Below are 18,528 nucleotides of genomic sequence, written 5' to 3' on the forward strand. Positions count from 1 at the left end.
TCCTGGATAACTCTCTCACCTTGGAGGGACCCAGGCACCCACCCCTCCTCTATTCCTGGATAACTCTCTCACCTTGGAGGGACCCAGGCACCCACCCCTCCTCTATTCCTGGATAACTCTCTCACCTTGGAGGGTCACAGGCACCCACCCCTCCTCTATTCCTGGATAACTCTCTCACCTTGGAGGGACCCAGGCACCCACCCCTCCTCTATTCCTGGATAACTCTCTCACCTTGGAGGGACCCAGGCACCCACCCCTCCTCTATTCATGGATAACTCTCTCACCTTGGAGGGACCCAGGCACCCACCCCTCCTCTATTCCTGGATAACTCTCTCACCTTGGAGGGACCCAGGCACCCACCCCTCCTCTATTCCTGGATAACTCTCTCACCTTGGAGGGACTCAGGCACCCACCCCTCCTCTATTCCTGGATAACTCTCTCCCCTTGGAGGGACCCAGGCACCCACCCCTCCTCTATTCCTGGATAACTCTCTCACCTTGGAGGGACCCAGGCACCCACCCCTCCTCTATTCCTGGATAACTCTCTCACCTTGGAGGGACCCAGGCACCCACCCCTCCTCTATTCCTGGATAACTCTCTCACCTTGGAGGGACCCAGGCACCCACCCCTCCTCTATTCCTGGATAACTCTCTCACCTTGGAGGGACCCAGGCACCCACCCTCCTCTATTCCTGGATAACTCTCTCACCTTGGAGGGACCCAGGCACCCACCCCTCCTCTATTCCTGGATAACTCTCTCACCTTGGAGGGACCCAGGCACCCACCCCTCCTCTATTCCTGGATAACTCTCTCACCTTGGAGGGACCCAGGCACCCACCCCCCCTCTATTCCTGGATAACTCTCTCACCTTGGAGGGACCCAGGCACCCACCCCTCCTCTATTCCTGGATAACTCTCTCACCTTGGAGGGTCACAGGCACCCACCCCTCCTCTATTCCTGGATAACTCTCTCACCTTGGAGGGTCACAGGCACCCACCCCTCCTCTATTCCTGGATAACTCTCTCACCTTGGAGGGACCCAGGCACCCACCCCTCCTCTATTCCTGGATAACTCTCTCACCTTGGAGGGTCACAGGCACCCACCCCTCCTCTATTCCTGGATAACTCTCTCACCTTGGAGGGACCCAGGCACCCACCCCTCCTCTATTCCTGGATAACTCTCTCACCTTGGAGGGACCCAGGCACCCACCCCTCCTCTATTCCTGGATAACTCTCTCACCTTGGAGGGACCCAGGCACCCACCCCTCCTCTATTCCTGGATAACTCTCTCACCTTGGAGGGACCCAGGCACCCACCCCTCCTCTATTCCTGGATAACTCTCTCACCTTGGAGGGACCCAGGCACCCACCCCTCCTCTATTCCTGGATAACTCTCTCACCTTGGAGGGACCCAGGCACCCACCCCTCCTCTATTCCTGGATAACTCTCTCACCTTGGAGGGACCCAGGCACCCACCCCTCCTCTATTCCTGGATAACTCTCTCACCTTGGAGGGTCACAGGCACCCACCCCTCCTCTATTCCTGGATAACTCTCTCACCTTGGAGGGACCCAGGCACCCACCCCTCCTCTATTCCTGGATAACTCTCTCACCTTGGAGGGACCCAGGCACCCACCCCTCCTCTATTCATGGATAACTCTCTCACCTTGGAGGGACCCAGGCACCCACCCCTCCTCTATTCCTGGATAACTCTCTCACCTTGGAGGGACTCAGGCACCCACCCCTCCTCTATTCCTGGATAACTCTCTCACCTTGGAGGGACACAGGCACCCACCCCTCCTCTATTCCTGGATAACTCTCTCACCTTGGAGGGACTCAGGCACCCACCCCTCCTCTATTCCTGGATAACTCTCTCACCTTGGAGGGACTCAGGCACCCACCCCTCCTCTATTCCTGGATAACTCTCTCACCTTGGAGGGACCCAGGCACCCACCCCTCCTCTATTCCTGGATAACTCTCTCACCTTGGAGGGACACAGGCACCCACCCCTCCTCTATTCCTGGATAACTCTCTCACCTTGGAGGGACTCAGGCACCCACCCCTCCTCTATTCCTGGATAACTCTCTCACCTTGGAGGGACCCAGGCACCCACCCCTCCTCTATTCCTGGATAACTCTCTCACCTTGGAGGGACCCAGGCACCCACCCCTCCTCTATTCCTGGATAACTCTCTCACCTTGGAGGGACCCAGGCACCCACCCCTCCCCTATTCCTGGATAACTCTCTCACCTTGGAGGGACACAGGCACCCACCCCTCCTCTATTCCTGGATAACTCTCTCACCTTGGAGGGACCCAGGCACCCACCCCTCCTCTATTCCTGGATAACTCTCTCACCTTGGAGGGACACAGGCACCTGCTCTGCCCATCCTTTAAGCACTCTCTCACCTTAGAGCAGTGGTTCCCAACCCTGTCCTGGAAAACCTGACTGGCTGGGGGGGTCCCCAGGACAGGGTTGGGAATCACTGCCTTAGAGGGACCCGTGCACCCCGCCTCTTCCCATCCCTTGAGCACTGCCTCACCTTGGCTTGGTAGATGCTGCAGTGTAGAGCATTCATCTTTTCATCAAACAGGAGGCTGAACTCCAGGGTCCCAAGAGATGCTGTGAGGGAAGAGAGGGTGAAGTTTTGTTAGAGACCATGCCACTCCCGCACCCTCCTGACAGAGCTCCCATTCCCTCCTCTCTTGCTGACAGTGCCACTCCCACCAGTTCCTTACTGACCATACAATGTCCACTCCCTTCCATGTACTGAAAGGGCCCTATCTGCCTATCTGTCCCGCCTTCCCTCGGACAGATCTCTGGCTTTGACTTTGGCCTGTTGACTCATGACTATGCTTGAACTCCACATGCTACTGACCACTGCCTGAATCCTGACCATTTCTGAACTCTGCCTGTAACTGACCACTGCCCCGACTCCTGACTACATCTGAATGCCACTGACCACTGCCTGACTATGCCTGGACTCAGCCTGCCCCAGACCCTGGCCTGTATCACTACAAAAGTCACCTTCAAATTTTGCAAACAGGTTTATCTTCCATGAGCTAATCAGGGAAGCAGTGCAGTAGTAAGGGAGATTTCAATTACCCCAGTACTGACTGGGTAAATGTAACATGAAGACATGCTACAGAGATACATTTCCTGGATGGAAAAAATGACTGCTTCATGGAGCAATTGGTTCAGCAGCCAATGAGAGAGGGAGCTATTTTAGATCTAATTCTTAGTGGAACGCAGGATTGGTGAAAGAGAGAACGTTGGTGGGACACTTGGCAACAGTGATCATAACATGATCAAATTTTAATTAATGACTGGAAGGAGGACAATATGTAACTCCACAGCTTTAACACTAAACTTTCAAAGGGAAACTTTGATAAAATGAGGCAAATAGTTAGAAAAAAAACCTGAAAAGGTGCAACTACAAAGTTAAGAGTGTACAACAGGCAAGAATATTGTTTAAAAAACCATCTTAGATGCGCAGTCCAGATGTATCCCACGCATTAAGAAAGGTGGAAGGAAGTCAAAACGATTACCGGCATGGTTAAAAGGTGAGGTGAAAGAGGCTATTTTAGCCAAATAAAACAAGTCCTTCAAAAATTGGAAGAAGAATCCATCTGAAGAAAATAGGAAAAAGCATAAGCACTGGCAAGTTAAATGTAAAAGATTGATGTTGGGGAGGTACCAGTTCCAGAGACTGTTACAGATGAACTGACCCAAATCACGGTGAACCTGGAAGATGTAGTAGGCCAGATTAACAAACTGAAGAGTAGCAAATCACCTGGACCAGACGTTCTGAAAGAACTAAAAAATGAAATTTCAGACCTATTTCAATTAATTTGTAACCTATCATTAAAATCATCCATTGTACCTGAAGACTGGAAGGTGGTCAATGTAACCCTGATGTTTAAAAAAGGCTCCAGGGTGATCCAGTAAACTATAGACCAGTGAGCCTGACTTCAGTGCCAGGAAAATTAGTGGAAACTATTATAAAGAATAAAATCACAGAGCATATAGAAAGTCATGGTTTAATGTGACACAGCTGGCATGGATTTACCCAAGGGAAGTCTTGCCTCACAAATCTGCTTCATTTTTTTGAATGGGTTAATAAACATGTGGATAAAGGTGAACGGTAGATGTAGTGTATTTGGATTTTCAGAAGGCGTTTGAAGTCCCTCATGAGAGGCTTCTAAGAAAACTAAAAAGTCATGGGATAGGAGGCGATGTCCTTTTGTGGATTGCAAACTGGCTAAAAGACAGGAAACAGAGAGTAGGATTAAATGGTCAGTTTTCACAGTGGAAAAAGGTAAAAACAGTGGAGTGCCTCAGGGATCTGTACTTGAACTCAATACGAAATAAAGCAATGTTGGCTTTCACATCTATATATATATATATATATATATATATATATATATATATATATATATATATATATATACTGCACCGGACAGGCACGAGCAAAGTTCGTATTAATGTGAGTCCCTTTAGTGCGCTTATAGTTGTAATCATCGGTCATTAAATCTTTAACAAGTCAACGTGCATCAGAAAAGTGAGTTCAAAACTATTTCTAAAGTTTGGGGGTTTTTTGCATTTAAAATTAACTTAAATTGCAAACAAAATGCTGCACTTATCTCAAATGATTGAAAGTCCCAGAGACAGGAACAACTTCAGAAGTCTGAATGCTAGAACATCTGATACTGTCCTTTACCCTGACACTGCAATGTTTCAGAAAGGATTTCCTTCCTCAGGGGTATGCTAAATCAATGTGTCCCCATCTACATTTCCCAGGTTAACTGAATGTTGCAACTCGTTCCAACCACTGGTTTTACTTGTTAAAGATTTAATGACCGATGATTACAACTTTAAGCACACTAAAGGGACTCACAGTAACATGAATTTTGCTCGTGCCTGCCTAGTGCACTATGAGGGTCATATATATATATATGTGTGAAAGCCGACGTTGGTTTATTCCATATTGAGTGAGATAGTAAAGGATTGTTATTCTTACACATTCTTACACTCTTTGGGTTTCTGAATATCAGTATTTTTAATATATTTATAAATTATATTATATACGATGAGTGAGGTGATCAAATTTGCAGATGACATAAAATTATTCAGAGTAGTTAAATCACATGCGGATTGTGATAAATTGCAGGAGGATCTTGTGAGACTGGGTTGGGTGGCCAAATGGCAGATGAAATTTAATGTGGACAAGTGCAAGGTGATGCATATAGGGAAAAATAGTCCATGCTGAAGTTACACGATGTTTGGCTCCATATTAGGAGCTACCACCCAGGAAAAAGATTTGAGCATCATAGTGGATATCACATTGAAATCGTCGGCTCAGTGTGCTGCAGCAGTCAAAAAAGCAAACAGAATGTTAGGAATTATTAGGAAGGGAAAGGTGAATAAAACGGAAAATGTCATAATGCCTCTGTATCGCTCCATGGTGAGACCGCACCTTGAATACTGTGTACAATTCTGGTCGCCGCATCTCAAAAAAGATATAGTTGTGATGGAGAAGGTACAGAGAAGGGCAACCAAAATGATAAAGGCATGGAACGGCCCCCCATGAGGAAAGGCTAAAGAGGTTAGGGCTGTTCAGCTCGGGGAAGAGATGTCTGAGGGGGATATGATAGAGGTCTACAAAATCATGAAAGGACTTGAATGGGTAAATGTGAATCTGTTATTTACTCTTTCAGATAATACAGGGACCAGAGGGCAAACCGTGAAGTAGCAAGTAGCACATTTAAAACAAATTGGATACAATTCTTTTTCACTTAATGCACAATTAAGCTCTGGAATTCATTGCCAGAGGATGTGGTTAAGGGAGTTAGTGTAGCTGGGTTTAATAAAGGTTTGGATAAGTTCCTGGAGAAGTCCATAAACTGCTATTAAATGATAGGCAATAGCCACTGCTTGTTGCCGGCATTAGTAGCATGGGATCTATTTAATGTTTTGGGTAGTTGCCAGGTACTTGTGACTTGGCCACTGTTGATAACAGGATAGTGGACTTGATGGACCCTTGGTCTGACCCGGTATGGCATACCTTATGTTCTAAGACAGGCTAAGAGAGAATTTGAAATGAAGTTGGCCATAGAGGCAAAAATTCATAATAAAAACTTTTTAAAATATAATCAAAGCAAGAAACGTGCGAGGGAGTTGGTTGCACCATTAGATGATGGAGGTGTTAAAGGGGTACTTAGGGAAGATTATGCCATCACAGAAAGAGTAAATGATTTCTTTGCTTCAGCGTTTACTAATGAGCATTATTGGGGAGATATCCGTTCTGGAGACGGTTTTCAAGAATGATGATTTGGATGAAATGAACCACATCACAGTGAATCTGGAAGATGTAGTAGGTCAGATTGACAAACTGAAGAATAACAAATCACCTGGACCGGATGATATATACCCCAAGGTTCTGAAAGAAATAAAAAATGAAATTTCAGATCTATTAAAAAAATTTGTAACCTATCATGGAGGGTGCTCCAGGGGTGCTCCAGGAAACTATAGACCAGAGAGCCTGACTTCAGTGCAGGCAAAAATCATGGAAACTATTATAAAGAATAAAATTACAGAACATATAGGAAGACATGGTTTAATGGCACACAGCCAGCATGGATTTACACAAGGGAAGTCTTGCCTCACATTTTCTTGAAGGGGTTAATAAACATGTGGACAATGATGAGCCAGTAGATGTAGTGTACATCTTCTCTGTGGGTAATTCCAGGCCACCAACCGCAGTCTCAGCCCCCTTTGTCTTGTGGTCTGTGTGGGCCCACGTTGATAGTGATGCTTCCTCCTTCCAGCTCATGCTGCTGGCGCCTGGTCCCCATACTGAATTGTGCATGGGAGGGGAATTTTGTGTAATTTCTGTGCAACTGTGTGGCACAGAATTCCCACAGGAGTAAACAGAATTTCATAAACAGGCTGCTTTCTACAGTTCTCAATTTCTGTGTTGAGCAGTGATGCAAAGCATCTGAGCAATCTCCTTATCAAAAGCTGTGTTAAGTTCTCTTGTACGCCTTAGGATGATCTCGTTAGGATAAGCTGTACTAGCTTTCTGTAATGGCGGGGCATCCTATACTACTGAGTCCATCTGTCTACACTAAGGAAAACAAAATTACCAGGTAAGTAAGGTCTCCATGAGTCCTGACACTTCTATTAGGAATGCTGTTTTTTGTCGTTTTCTCCTTTGGTACCAAGTCTAGTTTTCTAGCATCACACTTTTGATTGGTTGGGCTGAGACTGAATAATTATACTCTGATTTATGCAAAGAATGTATGTAAGAAAGAATGACATTAACTGTAAAGAAATTGGCAGTGGGAGCAGAGCTTGGTTAGAGCCCCCTCACCAACCAAAAAGGCAATTGCTGCCCCTGTCTGATGCAGAAACTGTGGAAAGGGACACTGATTGGGCAAACTAAACCAGAAGTTAAAACCAGGAATAAATCTTCACCCAGAGAAGCATGAGATGGCACAACTATGGAGGAACTGATCACTGCATCAATGACCTTTCCATCTGCATCCTAAAAGGGAACTTGCAAACGGCCAAAGAATGGAAGTCCTTCACAAATAAAATGATCAAATGCTGTGAAACAAACGTAAAGAGACAGCACTGGGACACTGGATTCTTCACCCATTGCCAGACAGAGTTCTTTCATAGCTGTAAGCTCTCTGCCACCAATGCGGACCCTTAATTCTGCTTCTGTGGAGAGACCCAGCAACCGCACTACTTAAAGCAGAAGGGAAGAGTTCCAGACGGGAGACTTCCTGGGGGTTTAAGATGGAGTATTATAAAAATAAATCTGCTAATTATTGCTGTGATTTCAACTTCTAATTCTGGCTCAGAGTTTATTAATTAACAGTTTTCATCTCTTTCTTTATAAAAAGACCAAACATTTATTTGAGTTCATGTTCGCATTTCTTCCCCTCCTAAAACCTGGCGTTTTGGAAATAAAAGTTAAATTTAAGAAAATTGGGCTGGAGGAGAAGTCGTACTGGAGCCCCTCTCCTGAGGGAGGAAACGGGATCACCCTGACTCCTTGTATGGACTTCACCTTAGGAAAGGTTTCTGTCAGCTAAGCAGAGTTCACATCCAGCGGGCAATCCTTGCAACCGAAGCCTGGTGCTGAGTCAGTTTAAAGAGACAGAAAAACCGAGGCATCCCTGTGTCAGCAGACTCTGCAGGAAGATGACCTTGGACGTAGGTGACCGCTAGCATTGCACGTGGTGGTGGTGGTGCCACGGGGACTTCACCCCACATGAAACCTGAGACAGCCATCAGCACACATTCCTTTAACCCTTCAAGTGGTGCAGGAAGGCTGCCCATGGCTTTGACGACACCCAGATGTTAAACATGGATTTGCTGTAAAGGGAAGGGCCGGAGTGTAGGCTTAAATCAAGCCCTCAGCATATCTGATGTACATAGATCCCTTCTTGAGAGTCCATTGTTCTTCCCAGCACAGAAACCTGTTTTGGAAGGAAAACAGTTCAAGAGATTCCTGGCAGGAAGCTGCCCAAGAATGGGATGCAAGTGATGTCATACCCAGGTATGACATCACTGCCAGCACTATCCAATCAGATCCCTGCATCTCAAATTTTTATTTTACAGTTCTTTGACATTTGCCATGATTCGCCCTTCATGTAACGCTTTCCAATGTACGCAAGCTGGAGGGGCACAAGGAGGAAAGAATAAAAATAGATGGGGGAGGCAGAAAAGAGGTGAGGAAAAGAAAGAAGACGGATAAATGGGACAAAGAGGGAAGGGGGAGCAGTGAGAGGTGAGGGAAAGGGAAGATTTAAGAAGGAGAGGAGGGGAGACAGAATGGATAGTGGGAAGATTATTATTATTTTTTAAATCTGCCTCATATGATCTGCCTTCATCAAACTGTCCATGCTCACTCCTCAGCCCTTCCCTCCCAATCCTAGTCCTCATGAGGTGGAGGGGGTCTGATATAACCTTGAACCTGGAGGCCTGCAGTGCTGCCACTCCTGGTCTGGCTTCAGCTGACGTTTTTGACATACAAAGTGGATCTCCTGAGAAGGAAAGCAGCAAGCAGACGACAGGCTGAGGTCAGGCCATCCTGATGAACCCCAAGCAGACATAACAACAATCACCGTCCCATCCCCAGCAGGGGCTGCTCCCATCCTCCTCCGCACCCCCTCCCATGCCTTCTGCAAAAGCACTGACCAGTGTCTGATCGGGCTACAGACTGATGCACCTGTCCCCGTCTCGCCCGCACTGAGGCAGGCGCTATAATAAAACCCAATCGCCGTTTTCTAGATTCATAAGCTTGCAAGTGACTCGTGCCAGATGGCAAGAGCAAAGGGAGAAGGCCTGAAAACCTCCGTGGCATTTCTTGCAAAAGGCACAATCTTAAAGGGTCACAGAACAGAAAGCACAGATGCCCTGTCAGTTACCGACGTGCACACATCATTTCATTTCAAGAGAAACTTTCGCACTCCAGTGACATTCAGCAGCGAGCCACACTAAATGCACAATATCTGTGGAAATTATAAAAATTGTTAGAGATGACAAAGAGCTAGATAAATGACCAGATAAGATCCCCAGTATTATTAACAAAGGCATGGACCTGAATTACCCTAATGATTAAGTTCAGCAGGATCTATGATCCTCCCTGCTTTGGGACTAAGACCCACCTTCCCGATTCCCCCCAAATTGGAAGCCTTTCGCTCTTCCTCCATGGAAATCATTTTTCTGTGGATCTTCCCCAAATGTTCTATTCCTTTTTAACCCTACCAGCGCCCCTATCCCCATGTATGGTGCAGCAAATAAACCGCAAACCTGGAACTGTAAGTGAGCTGCTTCTCACTCATAAAACATCATCTCAGCCGCCACCGGAGCCTCACGTGCCAGGGCTGTGCACTGCCACGTAAAAGACCTGGGCTCGACTCTCGTTCTGGGCTCCTGCTCTGTGGGCTGGAGACGCTGCGGAAGCAGCACTCACAGTCTGGGGGTCTGAGGAATTCCAGCCATCGCTCAGTGGCGACAGCCAGTGGGAAGACTTCGGGTTGGCAGAGGGAGCTGTGGTTTGTGGCCGCCGGACAAGGACTCTCACTGAGATAACTGGGCTGAAATGGAAGGGGGGGGGCGGGCGATATAAAAATAGGGGGAAAGCGCCAAAGAGTTACGAGTGAAGGCTCATGGGGCCAGATCCCAGCCCTGGCTCTGAGTGAGCTCGAAGCCCAAAGGAGCAGAAGAAAAATGCAGAGCAAAAGAAAAAAAAAAAGAAACCCAATCACCTTGATTTCAGTCTTCTTGGCTCTCGGCAGGCCACAGGGCCCCTTTAATTACAGTTTCAACAAGTGGCATTTCTCAAGATTTTGGGATTGCCATTCAGCTCTGTGCAGGACTTTGCAGCTTCGGAAGTCTGTCCCTGCACCCTTCCCACGGGTTTGTGCGCAAGCTCTGCCTGTCTTCCCTGCACTCGGTTTCTGAGTTACCTGCACTGTCCTTGATTTATGGACTCTCTCTCCTCGTCATGCTCCCGTTCTCCCTCATTCCCAGATGTGCTCTGTGCCTCTCAGGGGCAAATGGGTGCACTCGCCATGAATGCAGAAGTGAATTACATCTTCTTTGGCCTTCTCATCTGTCAGCTCTCTCTCTTTGCGCTTCCTGCTCTTATTGGCAGCCTGGATTAGCTGGATTTCTCTCTCTGTTCATTTGTCTGTGGGTCTCTCTCTCTCTCTCTTTTAAAATCTTTGCTTTTCCTTATACTGCTGGCTCATTGTATGTGGCATTGATTATTCAGAACTCAATTTCCTCCCTGCAGTTTGTATGAAGCCCAGTCCATGAAATAGGAAGGAATCCTGCAAACGCTACCAGTGGAGAGGAGTTTGGGGAGTGGGGAGAGAGCGATGGGTGGAAGGGAGGAGTATATCAGTGAATTAAGGGATTATTGGGTTTCGGGGCTCTTTGGGGAGCTTGTGGTTAGGATGGTTTATCTCCGGCCTTACCTTCCTTCCAGCTTGCTTGCAAGCTTCCAAGTTCTCTCTCCCTGTTGATTGTAACTTTGACTTATTCCTACCTATTGTTTATCTTTCGCTCACTTGAATTTGTTACTCCTTTTTTATACCCTTGTTAAATGTAAACCGATCCGATATGGTTATTCACTATGAAGGTCGGTATAAAAAACTGTTAAATAAATAAATAAATGGTTATGAAGAGAGGTGACTGCAGGTGAGATGGATATGAATAGTAAAAGTTAGGTCAGGAGAGACTATGCTTGAGGTTGTAGGTCCCAGTGAAAAGAGATGAAGTTTGGGTTTTAGCTTCCAGAGTTAAAATAAAGTAGACATTATTTTATTTGGTAGGTAATCTTATAGTTAAAAGGAATGGAGTATGTTTTTATCTGGTTTGATAGGGTGGGGATTTGGGTAAGGGGATGATGAGCTATTAGTTTTATAGGGTGTATGCTCTATATGCAATGCATCATGAACTTAGAAGTGTTGTTCAAGCTATACTGATCATCACTAGTGATTACTGTTATTCTCTTTGCACTTGTTTACCACAATCTACAATCCATACTCTTCAGCTTGTCCAAAATGCGGCTGCCCATGTCATTACAGGCATCCTAATGCCTGAGCATATTACTCTAGAGCATCAATTACACATCTCTCTCTCTCTAAGGGCCCTCCTTCAATCCTTCCCCAGCCTAAAAATGCCCAAATTGCAATTTGCGTTATGGGCATATGGCACAGCTTAACGCCAATGAAAAAGGTGTAGTTATTTTTGGTGTTAAAACTGTGCGATATGACTTCTCAAAGTGCGAAGCCAGCACAAATTCCCACCCTCAACTCCTCCCCTTTTAAAAATTAGCATCGTACCATGCATTATGGTGCTTTTTGCATGCGTAAAGGCCATAACGTGAGTTGGAAAATAACCCCCTTAGCTTGAGAACATGAGGTAACCAGGTTATATCTGTCACATACTGGTTGCAGCAGATTTTAAGACTGGACCATATTTTCTTACCATGAAATCTGCTCTAGGTGTTTTGTTGTGCAATTTTATAATTATGTATATTTTATTGAAACCTGCCTAGGACTGTGGATAGAGTAGGAGATACATTTCATAAATACATAAATGTTGGTCAGTTACTATATATGTTTGTTATTGAGTTGTATAAATATGCATTGGTTTATTAGTGCAAATTTTATTGTTGATTTGTTAGAGTATTGTGTAATGCTTTTTCTGCTATGTTGATATGCCTCTTGCAATATGTTTACCGCTGAAATTAGATTGACCAACTTAGAAAAGCAGTCTATAAATGAAATGAAAAGACTTGATTCTCAGCAGGGAGGGGAATGGGGGGAGAGGCTGTCTCTCCAGCTCAGGATTAGGATTGGGCTCCAATGGTGGGGCAATGCTTGAGTAAGGTGGAGAAGCTCAGAATGAGATATGATTGAGGCCTGCAAAATCTTAAAAGGACTTGAGCAGGTTAATACAAATCAGTTATTCACTCTCTCAGATAATAGAAGGACTAGGGGGCACTCCAAGAAGTTAGCAAGTAGCTCATTTAAAACAAATCGAAGAAAATTCTTTTTCATTCAGTGTATAGTTAAGCTCTGGAATTCACTGCCAGAGGATGTGGTTACAGCAGTTAGTGTAACTGGGTTTAAAAAAGGTTTGGATAAGTTCCTAGAGGATAAATCCATAAACTGCTATTAATTAATAAGCAATAATAGTTTGTGATCTATTTAATGTTTGGGTAATTGCCAGGTACTTGTGACTTGGACTGACCACTGTTGGACACAAGGTACTGGACTTGATGGACCCCTGGTCTTACCCAGTATGGCGTATCTTATGTTCTTATCTTATATTCTTATATTTTCTTAATTCCTTTTTCACAAACAATATGAGGGATCCCCATGTTCCCTCAAAGCTGCAAAAGGCCCATATTTAGCTGCAGGGTGACTGGAAAAGTTAGCTTGATAAACATTTCTTGTTGACTTAGCCAGATTATTCAGTCATGCAGGGGTGCCACTAAATAATAGGATGTGCATTCGTTTGTGACAAAATAGGAAATAGAGATGATAATTCCTATTTTGTTGCGTTTCGTGGGGTCGTCAAAACAATAGGAAAACCCATGAAATTATCTTTTTTTTTGGGGGGTGGAGAAAGGGCACATTAAAAAACCCACCCCATCCCTTCAAATTTAATTAATTGCAACCCCCCACCCTCCTGACCCCCAAGACTTGCTGGACCCCTCCCCCCCAGACTTTCCAAAAGTCCCTGGTGGTCCAGCGGGGTCCCGGGAGCGATCTCCCGCTCTCGGCCGTCAGCTGCCAGTAATCAAAATGGAGCCGATGGCCCTTTGCCCTTACCATGTGTCAGGGGCTATCGGTGCCATTGGTCGGCCCCTGTCACATGGTAGGAGCAATGGATGGCTCACGCCATTTTTTAAGATGGTGCCAGCCATCCATTGCTCCTACCATGTGACAGAGGCCGACCAATGGCACCGATAGCCCTTGTCACATGGTAAGGGCAAAGGGCCATTGGCACCATTTTGATTACTGGCAGCTGATAGCCTGAGAGTGGGATATCACTTTCGGGACCCCCACTGGACCACCATGGAATTCTGGAAAGTTTTGGGGTGGTCAGGAGGGTGGGGGGTTGCAATTAATTAAATTTTAAGGGTTGGGGTGGGTTTGGGTGGTTTTTTTGGGTTTTTGTTTTTCAACCCCATTCTAATTAATTAAATTGGAAGGGTTGGGGTGGGCTTTGGATATCGTTTCGGGGGCAGCCGAATTAAAATAGGCCCGAACCACAGGAAAACGAAATTTCCTGCGGCGGGCCGATAACAAAGGCCAAACTAAAAGGTTCGGCCGAATCACATCTCTACTAAATATATCCTTAGATAACTATCTGGGTAACTTTAGGGCTGCTCTTTGTCTGGATAAAATTGAAAATGGGTGTAAACCAGATAACAGTGCTCCATCCCAGAATGCCCCTGACATAACCAGGTAACAGTGCTCCATCCCAGAATGCCCCTGACATAACCAGGTAACCGTGCTCCATCCCAGAATGCCCCTGACATAACCAGGTAACAGTGCTCCATCCCAGAATGCCCCTGACATAACCAGGTAACCGTGCTCCATCCCAGAATGCCCCTGACATAACCAGGTAACAGTTCTCCATCCCAGAATGCCCCTGACATAACCAGGTAACCGTGCTCCATCCCAGAATGCCCCTGACATAACCAGGTAACAGTGCTCCATCCCAGAATGCCCCTGACATAACCAGGTAACCGTGCTCCATCCCAGAATGCCCCTGACATAACCAGGTAACAGTGCTCCATCCCAGAATGCCCCTGACATAACCAGGTAACCGTGCTCCATCCCAGAATGCCCCTGACATAACCAGGTAACAGTGCTCCATCCCAGAATGCCCCTGACATAACCAGGTAACAGTGCTCCATCCCAGAATGCCCCTGACATAACCAGGTAACCGTGCTCCATCCCAGAATGCCCCTGACATAACCAGGTAACCGTGCTCCATCCCAGAATGCCCCTGACATAACCAGGTAACCGTTCTCCATCCCAGAATGCCCCTGACATAACCAGGTAACCGTGCTCCATCCCAGAATGCCCCTGACATAACCAGGTAACAGTGCTCCATCCCAGAATGCCCCTGACATAACCAGGTAACCGTGCTCCATCCCAGAATGCCCCTGACATAACCAGGTAACAGTGCTCCATCCCAGAATGCCCCTGACATAACCAGGTAACAGTGCTCCATCCCAGAATGCCCCTGACATAACCAGGTAACCGTGCTCCATCCCAGAATGCCCCTGACATAACCAGGTAACAGTTCTCCATCCCAGAATGCCCCTGACATAACCAGGTAACCGTGCTCCATCCCAGAATGCCCCTGACATAACCAGGTAACAGTGCTCCATCCCAGAATGCCCCTGACATAACCAGGTAACCGTGCTCCATCCCAGAATGCCCCTGACATAACCAGGTAACAGTGCTCCATCCCAGAATGCCCCTGACATAACCAGGTAACCGTGCTCCATCCCAGAATGCCCCTGACATAACCAGGTAACAGTGCTCCATCCCAGAATGCCCCTGACATAACCAGGTAACAGTGCTCCATCCCAGAATGCCCCTGACATAACCAGGTAACCGTGCTCCATCCCAGAATGCCCCTGACATAACCAGGTAACCGTGCTCCATCCCAGAATGCCCCTGACATAACCAGGTAACAGTTCTCCATCCCAGAATGCCCCTGACATAACCAGGTAACCGTGCTCCATCCCAGAATGCCCCTGACATAACCAGGTAACAGTGCTCCATCCCAGAATGCCCCTGACATAACCAGGTAACCGTGCTCCATCCCAGAATGCCCCTGACATAACCAGGTAACAGTGCTCCATCCCAGAATGCCCCTGACATAACCAGGTAACCGTGCTCCATCCCAGAATGCCCCTGACATAACCAGGTAACAGTGCTCCATCCCAGAATGTCCCTGACATAACCAGGTAACCGTGCTCCATCCCAGAATGCCCCTGACATAACCAGGTAACAGTGCTCCATCCCAGAATGCCCCTGACATAACCAGGTAACAGTTCTCCATCCCAGAATGCCCCTGACATAACCAGGTAACAGTTCTCCATCCCAGAATGCCCCTGACATAACCAGATAGTTATCCAGCTGTGTCAGGGGTGGACAGACCAGCTGGATTTTTAAATCTTGGCATTTGTCCAGCGGATTGCCCAATTTAGCCGCACAAATGCACCGACCTTGGCCCTGCCAGTGTGTAAAGCTGGTGAAAGCTGCACTCTCTGCAGCCTGCAGAATTCAAGGGTTAGAGTTAATTATTCCCTTCCCAGCTTCTACAAAGGGTGGGAGAGGTGTCTCATGCTTCTGTCCTCTGGCTGCCTTTGCCCTCAGCTGAGGAGGTAATCAGAGCTTTAATTACAAGCCGCTTCATCCTCTGGAGGGACGGATCAGTCTCTCCTGTCCTCCCTCCTTGTCTGTCACAGGTCGCTCTCTTCCAATCGTTTTCCCCTTTCAGACTGCAGCAGTCACAGGCAGGACAGGGGGCGGCTGGAGAGCAGGGATTCCAGTTTTAGCTCATTTTCAAAATGTGGTGCTCTAGGAATGATCCTACCTTGCAGATGCCTAAATCTGGCCCTGTTTATAGGAAAACACCCCCTTCTCCTTCCTAAGCTGGAAGTATAGTCTGTGTTTAGCAATGTATAAAAGCTGCTTGTGTTTAGTTCTCCCGTTTTCTGTCCGTTTACCAGTTTTGCTTACATCTTTAAGGACTGCTTCCTTGGTCTCTCTTTCTGTGGCCATTTAAGTCTCTATCAGACCTATTTGTGGCTCTGCATGACTGACCTTGCCTACCCCTGCCTTAGACTGTACCTACAATGCTACTGCTATTTCCAGTGTTATGATATTTTTGTAGCATCACTTCCTATCTTCATTTTCTTCCGATTTCCATCTTCATTCTGATAGGTGGACCTTCTGTTAACTTCAACTGACATTTGCTACTTTCAAAAATGTAGTAGAAACCTCTAAAAAAGTCAGATGACAGAAGCAACTGACTTCACACATGTGTTTTTATTCTTTAAAAATTTGGATCTTCCAAAGCTTTAGGGGGTGTTTCCAGCCCTGGATATTAAAGATGCTCTGCTTTCTAAGCCCCTGCAGTGAGAGAATCAACTTTCCCTGTTCTGTTTTATGCTGTAAAGATATTTGTATAACATCACAAACACTATTGAACATCACTGTTATACTGAACTAGAGGAAGAGCCCATCAAAAGTGACAGAGTACAAATTCCATCCCTCCTATTAGTCCCAATCTCTCCACAACCCCCACCAGAGCCCTCCATCCACACAAAACCCCCTTCCCTATTCAAGCCCCCAGGAAAAGAAAACTCACTCCTGTGTCAAAACATTCACCCTTCTTTACCAAATAAAAAAAAAATACCCCCAAAATCCAACAGCACCCCTCTGCTCCTCTCCCCATCATACCCCCTGGGAAAACACGGTTTTCAGGAGCAATGCCCAATTGCTCCCACCCTGCCAGCAGCAAAATTCAAAATAGCAGCAGATGAGTGGAACTTCTCCTTTCACCCGCACAACTGAACATTATTCCTGCCTCAAGATTGCTTGAAGGTATGATAGTGTGAAGGGGGCAGGGGTCTGGGGGATCTCAGTTCTGGAAACTTGGGTGCGGCAAATTGAGTATCATCAGCTGCTACACCCCAGTATGCATTAATCACTATTAGTGCACACTATGTACAAACAAACAGTGTACGCTAATTGCAATTAGTACATGCTATGTGCAAATAGCACACGCGCTGATCACCAAGGCAAAGGCACAAACACAACCAGTACAAACTGCAGGCAACTCCCTTTTTAAATACACACACACACACACACTTATATATAAACAAAAGGATTGCTCTCAGATTACTCAGCTAAAGCCCAATTGCACTCTAGCCTCACTTTTATAGTCCTATCAAAAGTGAAAAGAAATGTGTTTTGGAATGAATGACCTCGTGCTCCAAAGGCGAAAGCTCCACTGGGAATAAAACAAGAGCCTTCTCTGAATAGCAGAAATTCTGTTGCTTTTTAGCCATTGGCCAACTCCCTTTTAACCAACATTAGTTTTATATACAAGACAAGAGGAACTTACTTGAATCATCTGAGTCATAGCCTTCCTCCTCCTCTTGGTTTCCATCCTTCTCCATCCTTCGCTCCTCCTCATTGGACGAGGTATCACACGTCGGGCTCTCCTTTTTCTCGCCTTCTCCTATGTCCTTGGGTTTCACCTGGTTCTCCTCTTCCTTGCCTGGTATCACAGTCGGCCCCTGTCTGGGATGGATAATCCCAGGAGGAAAGTTGTGGAACCGTGGAAAGTAGTCTGAGATCTGTTTAATTGGCCGGATTGGCCCCGGGCACACATCGATGGCCATGTGTTCTTGCATGGTGACCTTCTCTACCCGGCGCAGCGTCATTGAGAAAATACTTCTCCAAGCAAGTTAAAACAAAAAATATAAATAGAGGGGAAGGGAGCAGAAGAGGAGTTGAGTGACTAGAGTACAAGTCAGAGGGGAAGGCTTCTGTGTAGAAGAGACGAGGAAGATGGATTTGCTGTTTTCAGCACCCTGGAGAGCGCAGAGTCACAGGACTAAATCTTCCCTGCAGACGAATCTGGGCATAGATCCAGGTTAAGGAAATTGAAGAGTCAAAGAAGAGAAAAAATAACAATGACAATCTAGATGATGATGATATAGTTGAGGAGTTCTACCCTATGCCGGTAATGAGTGATGACATTCTGTTAACGTGACCACTGCTTGCTCATCAATCAGTTGAAATTATCTGTTTGTTCTTTGTTAAACCCACTCTCAGTCTACACAGACCATAATGCAATGTCATTCACTTTGAATGCTTATTAGATTTGGTTCATAAAGTGAATATAATGATCAGATCTGGCATGAAATATTTTATGTCTCAGTGCAAGCTGATGGAAGGGGACA

General features: G+C 46.3%; 1 protein-coding gene across 1 annotated transcript in view; it reads right to left on the bottom strand.

The window, feature by feature from the left end:
- The window catches only part of LOC115075247 (double C2-like domain-containing protein beta), a 49,212-nt gene extending 31,010 nt beyond the window's left edge, over nucleotides 1–18,202 (bottom strand). The window contains exons 1-2 of the mRNA XM_029575539.1: nucleotides 17,685–18,202; nucleotides 2,536–2,615 (exon numbers count right to left, since the gene is read on the bottom strand). Coding sequence (XP_029431399.1) covers nucleotides 2,536–2,615; nucleotides 17,685–18,006 — 402 coding nt within the window. The 5' untranslated portion in view covers nucleotides 18,007–18,202. The remainder of the gene's footprint in view (nucleotides 1–2,535; nucleotides 2,616–17,684) is intronic.
- Between the last annotated feature and the right edge of the window lie 326 nt (nucleotides 18,203–18,528).

Source organism: Rhinatrema bivittatum, chromosome 13 (genome assembly GCF_901001135.1).
Source record: "Rhinatrema bivittatum chromosome 13, aRhiBiv1.1, whole genome shotgun sequence".
NCBI classification, from domain to species: domain Eukaryota; kingdom Metazoa; phylum Chordata; class Amphibia; order Gymnophiona; family Rhinatrematidae; genus Rhinatrema; species Rhinatrema bivittatum.